General features: G+C 52.2%; 1 protein-coding gene across 1 annotated transcript in view; it reads right to left on the bottom strand.

The window, feature by feature from the left end:
* Positions 1-869: 869 nt before the first annotated feature.
* soga1 (suppressor of glucose, autophagy associated 1) overlaps positions 870-9,553 on the bottom strand; it is a 47,574-nt gene continuing 38,890 nt past the window's right edge. The window contains 6 exon segments of the mRNA XM_048240613.1: positions 870-1,228; positions 1,723-3,250; positions 3,378-3,448; positions 4,724-4,990; positions 8,234-8,404; positions 9,295-9,441. Coding sequence (XP_048096570.1) covers positions 1,073-1,228; positions 1,723-3,250; positions 3,378-3,448; positions 4,724-4,990; positions 8,234-8,404; positions 9,295-9,441 — 2,340 coding nt within the window. The 3' untranslated portion in view covers positions 870-1,072.

The raw sequence follows: 9,553 nt of genomic DNA, 5'->3' as shown, positions 1-9,553 counted from the left end.
GTTTTGACTGATTCAGGTAGTCCTGTCAACCACCATTGAAGAAAAAAAGGCAATAGCGGTTCGTTTGAGAAGTGACAATGATCCAATCCATGACGGAGCCTCGTGTCCCAGATCTGTACAGAATTCCCGACTGATATCCCGACTGATGAGGAAGAAAACGGCTCATCACCATTGTGCACAAGATCTGACTGAAGATGGCGATCTGTTTTGTACCACGAGGGACTGGAATAGTCAATTGAGTGTGTGTGTGTGTGTGTGTGTGTGTGTGTGTGTGTGTGTGTGTGTGTGTGTGTGTGTGTGTGTGTGTGTGACTGTTGGGCCTAGTGGTAAGACATCCTCAATGAAAGACCTGGAGTCCTGTACAACATGTTCTGAGAATGTCCTGCTTGGTAGTTGGGTAAAAGGGGAGAGGTGAAGTTAAGGTGACTTGTTTAGAGTCCTGACATCGTTGGCATTGGTAGAGATGAGGGAGCAGCTGCTGTCCCGGTGCATACTGACATACTGATGTCAACTTTGGGGGAGAAGTCCTGCTGGTGGTGTGGTCTTTACTATTGGTAGTGGAGGAGGAAGAGGAGCCGGAGGAAGATGAGGAGGAGGAAGAGGAGGAGGGGGTCTGCAGTGTGGTGGCTGTGGGTGGTGTTTGGGTTCTCGCTCCTCTTCCTTGGCCATCGGATCAGCTGGCCAGGGGGAGTCCAAGGGTGTCTATGCATGGAGAAGCATGAAGGCTGAGGGCTGAGGGCTCGCTGTGTTTACAGCAGTGTCTGTGCATGCGTGCATCTGTATGTTCATGCGTACAGTGTGTGTGTGTGTGTGTGTGTGTGTGTGTGTGTGTGTGTGTGTGTGTGTGTGTGTGTGTGCATTTGTAAACATGGCAGTGTATTTTGTGTGTGGCAGTGTGTTTTGTGGCAGTTTGTGTGAATGTGTAATGCATGTGTGTGTGTGTGTGTGTGTGTGTGTGGGTGTGTGTGTGTGTGTGCACGCATGTGTGAGTCTGAGTATATCCGTGTTTAGGAGTGTGTGGGCATGTGTGTCTGGTGGTCTGCTAGCGTGTGCTGTGGCAGTGGCGTCTCCACTACTCCGCCACGCTGACCTCCAGCTTCTCGTCCGTCGCCACGGTACCCTCGGGCAGCCGATGCTTGCACTGGCCCTGGGAGTGGCGCGTGGCGTAGCGGGACGGCCGGGCGAAGCAGGAGGTGAGAGACTGAGAGGAACAGTCACAAACAGAGTCCTGAGAGACCAACAGAGAAAAGAAGAGAGAAGAAGAGAGAGACAGAGAAAAGAAGAGAAAAGCAAGAGAAAAGTAGAGAGGGAAGAAGAGACTATTTTAGTGAAAGGCAGCCAGTGGAAGGCACAAGCATTTTCATCAAGCCCACTCTCTGTATGAAATATATACAGGCACCGCGCCAAAGCACTTTGCCAATGCATGCACTCTGACCCTGGACTACTTATGGGTCACTTAAACCCTTAGCATAACCAATTCCATGAGACCTGTTTGGTCATGAGCCAGGAAGTCAGGGCAGTCCAACTGGCGCTAATCGTAGGCTAACATGCTTTTCACACATGCTTGATCTCGTTGCATTTAGTAAAGGCTTTGGAAGTGCATTTTTAATGGTGGATTGCAAAAGCACATGGAGAATATCAGTGGTAGTAAGTGTAGTGGACATGCCGGTGCATGCTGTGGGCGTGTAGGCGTGTGAACACAGCGGCCATAGCGCTGCTCACCTCCAGGGTCACTGAGGCGGAGCCGGGCAGGCTGTCCCTCAGGCTGACCTCTTTGCTGAGGGTGGCGGGCCCCAGGTCGTCTCGCGCCGGCTTCATGAAGCGCTTGTTGACGATCTTGGTGACGTTGTCGCTGCCCGCCAACAGCCCCGAGAGGCACTCGGGCTTGGGCTCGTCAGTGGACGAGGCGCTCTGCGAGCGGCCGCACACGTTCCGGATGAACTCCTGCACGGTGCCGTAGCGCTGCGAGCCGACGGCCACACCTACGCCCGGCGCTGCGTCTCCCAGAGTCTGGCTCAGACCGACCCCGGGGTTGGGGCACGAGGGCTTCCCGGCGGGGGGCTGGCGCCCGGGGCTGTTGCTGGACCCCAGGTCGGCCTTCCAGAGCGCCTCGGAGCTGCCGCCGTGCTCCACCACGCTAAATAGGCTGGACAGGCCGTCGTTGAGGCCGCTGAGGACGGGCGAGTCGCGCGTGGTGGTGGAGCGCGCCCACGCCGAGCCGCACGAGGCGCTACGCTGGTGGAGGCTCCACAGGCTGCGTTCGCGTGACACCACCGACGAGCCGGCCGAGGAGGTGGACGCGGCGTCCAGGCGTGAGGACGAGGCGGAGACGCGGCGCTGCAGCTTGGGCGAGCCGTACTTTGGCGAGCAGCAAGGCCGATCAATGCGTCCGGCCACTTTCTCCAGCGAGGACGAGATTTGGCGCGTGCGCGCCGAGGCCAGTGAGGAGGACGGCCGCGGCGACCAACTCTTGCTGTGGAGCCCCGTCCGGCTTCCGAGGCCAGGGCCGTCCGTCTGCATGCCGACGCTGACCAGCTGTGCCGTCTGCGTCCCCGTGCTGCTGACCCCGACCGTCTGGCTCCCAGCCTCCTTGCTGCATTTCCTCTCTAGCGAGCTGGACCGGATGGCCTGCCGCACGCAGTTGGTCATCTCTTTCATGTCGTCGCTCAGGTTTCCCGCGATCTCCAGGCCGTGGAAGGATGGTCCTCCTCCCCCGACCCCTGTCCTGCCCTCCAGCAGGTCTCTGTGCTGCTGCGACAGCGTGCTCAGCCACTGGTCATACGGTGCCGGGGACGACAACGAGGTGCTGGACGTAGGTGCGGACACTGACGGCTGGCTCTCTCCTCCGCTCCGCGATGAGTGTCCACGCTGGACCTGCTGCTGCTGACCCTTCCCTTTGGCCGACCTGGCCTCCATGCGCCGCACAGCTGGCGGGCTGTAGTAGATGCGGATGCCCGTCTTGTCCGGTGCCGTGTAGCTGCGCTGGGGGCCGTCGAGGCCCGGGAAGCTGCTGGCGCTGCCGGTAGCGGGGCAGTCCCACGTTTTGAAGGGGTCAGCCTGCTCGGGCAGCGCGCACTCGCTGGTCAGGTACTTCCAGTTCTTATGGTTCAGGCCGCTCAGGTCAGTGCGGGCCAGGAGGGGCGAGGAGTCGGCAGGTGGCAGCTTGCAGGACTCGTGCATGCCGTTTACCTGCTGACCCGAGGCAAAGGGACAGCCGTCCAGCTCCAGAATGGACGAGATGGACGTGGTCCTGAACAAAAAAAAATGACCACCAAAAGAGCATTGAAACAAAGATGACATTTTATGAACATCATCACTGACTTTTATGAAGTCAAATCAATTTCCTCTTTTCATCAAAAGCAAAAGTAAAATCCCACCTCTGTACGGGCGTCCCATTGGTCTCCGCATCAGCCGGAATCCCCATCTCAGTTGTCCGGTCACTCAGAGCCTGTGAGGTGGACGAGAAAAGGAAGAGGAAAAGAGAAGAGCGTTTGAATCATGCGAGATCAGGGAGGATGTGCGATACCTCTCTCATGCAGAGAGCTCGCTGCACCCTGTGACTGTGCTGACTCAGGACACACACACACACACACACACACACACACACACACACACACACACACACACACACACACACACACAGGAAAAACAGATGAAGTCACACAAAGGAACCCACATCCTTTCTGGAAGTGGACAAAGGGAGGGGGTGAGGAAAGATGAGAGGGAATATACAGTTCACCAAGTGCACTCCAAATTCCTCTGTCCATTTCAATGTTTACTATGAAATATCCAACAAACCACTACTCTGTTTGGAGCGGCCCTGAACTCCATGACAGTGAATACACAGCCGCAGATAAAGAGTCAAGGACAGATAAGAGGAGAAGCCCAGGGAAGAGGAGAGCGATAGAGATATGTGAGAGGATGTGCTTTGGGCTTTGGACTTCCCCATTCTGTTTGTCTGGCTGCTTCACTGCGATAGGGAGACTCCCAAAGAATCCCTCTACAGCATGATCGCAAAAAAAAGCTCCTTTGTTATAAAAAGGGAAATAGTCGCTCAAAGCCAAAAAGCTGAGACGTCTCTTTAAGAACATCAGGCAGCCCACGGAGAGGAGACAGAAAGAGGCGGACCATGTCTTGTAAGCATCGTAAACGCTCTCTCTCTTTCCCTTGTGGTTGGGACGTCTGCGCCACACCTCTGGCCAGGGAGAGAGCTGTGAGCTGGCCCTGTGGGAGCACCAGGCAGTACAGGGAGAGATTGACCGCAGGCTGCCCCAGAGCCATGACTGATGCAATCGCATGCCATTCAGCCTGTAACCTGTAATCTGCCACGGCACAGAGGACTATGAGGACAGCCTATTCTCCAGCAAGGAGGAGGTGAAGGAGGAGGAGGAGGAAGAGGAGGAGGAGAAAGAGGATGAGGAAGATGAGAATGAGGAGGTAAAGGAGGAGGAGTAAGTGGAGGGGGGGAAAGAGGTGGTGAAGGGAGAAAAGTGGGAGGAGGAGAGCCATCAGCGTTGTGTGGGAAAAAATAGAAGAAAATGGAGGATAGAAGGGAGAAACAGTACTGACAATGTGTAATAAAGTGGAAACAGACCTAGATGGAAAAAATGGTCAGACGCGCACACACACACACTCATCTCTGGACACACACTGAACAAATGATACAAAAGGAGGAGAAGCAGAGCAACAGAGTCATAACCTTTGACCCCTGCCCTGTGCTGACCTGTGTGCTCTTGTTGTGGGCATCACGCAGCCGCTGCTCCCATTGGCTGCGCTCCTGGCCCAGGCGCTCGAGCAGATCCAGCTTCTCGCGGCCCCAGCCGCGTTCGCTCACCTGCAGCTGCCTGGTCAGGTCCATGACAGCCGCGTAGGACTCGGCCAGCAGATGCTGGTGCTCCTCGCGCTCTCGCTTCAGCGCCCCCTTCAGGTCTGGATGGTCCTTGTCGCCCGTCGCCGCCAGTGAGCCAGCCTTCCCGGCTTTGGCCTCCAGCTGAGGACAGAGAGACGAGTGGTCAGACTCACGGATCATGTGAGGTTTTCAGGGGGAGAGAGAGGAGGGGTCAGACTCACGGATGATGTGAGATTTTCAGAGGGAGAGGAGTGGTCAGACTCAGAGATGAGGGGGGTCTGCTGAGATGATGAGGTTTTCAGGAGGATATTCCAAGGAAGTGGTTTAGTGACCAAACCTGGGTGAGTTAAACTGCAAATTGTAAACCTCTACACAGAAGAGTCCTATGACCTCATCCTGTGAGCAAAACGAAGACACTTGGCTCTTCTCTAAGGAGGTTTATGATTATGTCTTAGAGTTAACTTATTAAAGTTTATTGCTAAACTACGTACAACAGACAAAGATGCCATTGTCACAGCAGATGGTGAAAAACAACAACAAACATTTAGTGACATTCTGCAAAACATTCCCCTACTATCATCACCATCGTAAAAATAAATTGTGCCCAACTGATTGTAAAACTCTGGTGCCACATGACTAATAATCCATCTTTTATTACGTTGATGATAAAGCGCCTCTCAGACATGAAGGATTGGAAAATGAAAAAAAAAAAAAATGCTCCCTCTCCACCCCCCGTCCTCCACCTCCTCCCTTCCCCTCTCACCTCACATGAACCCTTGCCTCCGCCTCCATCAAGCAAGGCAAGGCTTCAAAAGCTCCAGCCAGTGCTCACGCTTTTCTTTTTTACGAGCTCGTGTCAGCTGGGCTATTAAAGCCTCGCAGCCTTCTGGGAGGCCCATCAATTGCGTGTGAGCGAGAGGCAGGGCATTGCCAATCTTCCACGGCTCCAGCGAACCCGGGTCAAACCTGGCAAACTGACGAAATGTGGTGATCCAACGATTCTCCGCCGACTGCGTGACAAGAAGCAATTTTCTCTATGTTTGTTTGCAACTAGTAGCGAGAGCTGGTCATTAATGAGCTCTCATGTTCTCCAATATGGCACTGGTGCCCAAGGGGGCATTTGAGGATACTGAGGTGAGGAATCTCACAGTGCGCTGCAGTCTGGACTCAATCTATCGTCCTTCACACCCAGTGATCATTCACTGACATGGGTGTGAGCTATGAGGATCCTTTGTAGTCGTGGGCATGGTGGGGTGTTTTGTACACCAACAGCTGTTCTTTTGATGCCATTTTGCTCGAGTGCCATGCTGCGGAGATTGGCACCCCCTCCCTACGCCAGACTGAGGGATTGGTGCCAGCTGTGCCCATCTAGGTCTGGAGGCAGCGTTGCTGAGGGGATGGCACCAGGGACACCAAAATGAAGTGCTGTTAATAGACCAGAGATGGCAGCAAGTCCTGGTCCATTTAACCACAGCACACAGAAAAATGTTCAGTTCTGGGTCCCCTTTAATAACTTCAACCAAACTCCCCTTGTAATAAATGCCTCACCACCACCAGAGCTTTTTCCCCCAAATGAAGGACGCATTTATTGATGAAATGTAAAAATAAATGGGGATAGTAACCAGCATGCAACAGCAGGAAATTAAAGTCATTAGACCCTTTCATTTTCTATCTGGCATTAAGGCTGCTAGTAAACCATCATATAAATTTCACAAATAGTCAGTCTCCTCTCAGACAGAAGCTGGAAGATGGGCTCTGCTAGAGGCAGCTCTAACGTGGCTGACCCTGTTCACATGGGCTCTAGAGGCAGCGCTACTAGGGCTGGGACTGGGACTTGTCCACATGGGCAGTCTGTCTGCACCGGCCTTGGAAGACAAACAAAAGGCAGGGAGGGAAGGGAGAGAGGGAGGTAGAGGGGGAGGGAGAGAGAGAAAGAGGGAGAGAGAGAAAGAGGGAAAAAGCAAGGGAGTGCCAGGGAGGAAGGAAACTGCTGGAGCTGAGCTGAGGCTGACCCAGTCCGGCTCGTAAAGCCTGACCCAGCCACAGCTCCAGATCTGCTAGTGGCACTGACAGCCCAGTGGGAATAAACAGTCTGGGCACAAGCTCTTCGTCACTTACTTTAAGAGGGAGCGCAGATAGACCAGCAGTTAATTTAATCACCTAAACCATAACGCAGACAGATGCTCTCTGTTTCTTTTGATTTCTTCTACTGTTTTATCTCTATTATCTTTTTGTGTTTTTGTTGCCGTGGTGTTTACTAAAATCCACCCATTCTGTTGCCACCCCTCCCCCACCCCTTCCTCCTGTGTCTGGCCTGTTGAAGACAGATCTGTCTGGTCTCGGCTCGTCAGCCTGCCTGTTAATTAGAGTCATTAGGAAGGCTGCGGTTATGAGCATGTCTCTTGGAGCGCGCCGATATTAAACTCATCTCTCACCACCGGAGCCTGACTCTAGGCAGTGGTGGCAACACACACACATGCACTCACATAAATACGCACACATTAATACACACACACACACATACATAAACACACACATACAGGCATCTACGGGAACACACACACACACCGGGAAGGTTTGTGTGAAAGGCCACATATCACAGGTGACATGCCGATTATTAATAACTCTTCAAAGCTATAGCTCAGCCAAACAACTCTCGGTTCATTGGATCTCACGTGAAACACATTTAATTTAAAATCTTAACATCTACGATCCTCTTGTTTGTCTTGCTTTTGGTGGCATTTGATCCAGTGGCCATTAAGGTTTTTCTGCATATTAACTACTACAGATTTGGTCATTGCACACTTCCGATGTAAAGATGGAGGACACTTATTCCTGTCATGCCAACTGTAGTTAAAGGATAATTCCGGTATTTAACAACTAACCACTCGGTGAGTTGCAGAGTTTTGAAAACAAACGTTAAGGGTTGTTTCCAAGGTAAACTGGAGGAAACCTGGAAAGGGCTCTTGACTGTTCAAGGATTTGGTAATTATGTTCTGAAAGACAAGGAGTAGAATCTAAAAGAGCACTGTGAAAATCCCCACTATTCAGGAGCTTAGCTTGAGACAACAGTAAACTCAATATGTGATTCCCAAAGACAATCAGAGTTATACTGTGCTCAGACTACAGATGAGATGCCCCGGGGCCGACTGATAACTGATTCATCGTAAACGCCTTTGCATTACTACTGTTGGGACCACTCACCATGGCAGCATCTGGATCTATGTCCTGCAACCTACAGGCTTTACCAGTTCACCTGTCTGACCTGTAGCGTTAAGCCAGTTCACCTGTGTGACCCTGTAGAGAGTGGGCCAGTTTACCTGTGTGACCCTGTAGAGAGCGGTCCAGTTCACCTGTATGACTGTGCGTGGCTCAGTGGCTCACCTGAGTAATGAGGCTCTTGAGCTCGGTCCTCTCCACCTCCCAGGAGGCCTTGGCCTTGGCGAACTGCTGCGTGAGCTCCTGCGAGCCCTGCCTCTCCTCGCGCAGCTCCACGCTCAGGTCCTGAAGTGCACCCTGCAGGTCCGCCAGCGTGCCGTTCACACCGCCGTTCTGCTAGGGGGAACAGAGACACAAGAACACAGGTCACCACCTCAGGACCGACAACCAGGGGTCAACAAACACATGCAGAAACACACACAGTAAGCTAAAATGTGTGAGTGTGTAAAACGATATCCTTGTTCGTAGACGTTCGACTGGTCATGGGCTAATGTGTGGACAGGCTGGGTGCTTTATCTCTGTGACCTAGATCTAAACTTCAGTCTAAATGTGAACCACATGTAGTGTGGCATTCAGCCCTGCTCTGGGGCTACAGAGAGTGAGTGTACCAGGGCAAAAGGCCACAGCTAAGGGTTCATGTGCTGTTGGATGAAACAGTAGCCAGATGGTACAGTGGCTGTGCAGTATGTACGCTAAGTAAACCACACTCTCGATGCCTAAAGAGATGTAGTAGTAAGAGACATTAGCACCTGTGGGTTTTAGAATAGAATAGAATAGAATAGAACGCCTTTCTTGTCACTGCACAGTTGTACAATGAAATTTAGAGCATCTCGCTGAACTGTACATACAGTGAAGGCACAACAAATAGAATCTTCCCACAGATTCAGCGTATACTGTACATATGCACTGCATACTATAAATATAGTATGCTGTAAAAAAGAGCAATGTTGATGTATGTGACGCATGAAGTGCACACCCTGATTTGTACCAATACTGGCACACAGACACATCAATAAATAAATGAATAATGAATAAATAGCCAAAAATAGCCAGGACAGCATATTGCACAGTTCCCATATATGGTATATATATGCACCGGATGTATTAGGCCTCTCTAGTCTCCTTGCTGGCAAGCCAATTTGAGGTGCTGCAAGTTGCGGGTTTGGCGCGGTTGGTCAGCACAACACAGGTCCTATTGAGAGGTGAGTGAGGGAGTGTGGGTGTACCTGTTTGAAGCTCTTGTCCAGCAGGCAGTGCTCTTTAGTCGTGGGGCTCAGGGGCTGTTCCTCAGCGGCAGCCATCTTGTTGTCGCCCTGGTGAGGGCTAAGGGCCTCCTCCTCCAGCAGCAAGCACAGGTCCTTCACATTACCCACCTGCACCAAACACACAAAGCACTGTTTTACTCTCTATCTCTCCATCACCCCCTTTCTCTTTCTCCCTCTCTCTCTCCCTCTCTCTCTCTCTCCATTTCCCTCATCGTAACTC

Source organism: Alosa alosa, chromosome 4 (assembly GCF_017589495.1).
Source record: "Alosa alosa isolate M-15738 ecotype Scorff River chromosome 4, AALO_Geno_1.1, whole genome shotgun sequence".
NCBI lineage: Eukaryota > Metazoa > Chordata > Actinopteri > Clupeiformes > Clupeidae > Alosa > Alosa alosa.
The sequence above is the reverse complement of the archived record's forward strand: the minus strand, read 5'-3'. Positions and strand labels throughout refer to the sequence as shown.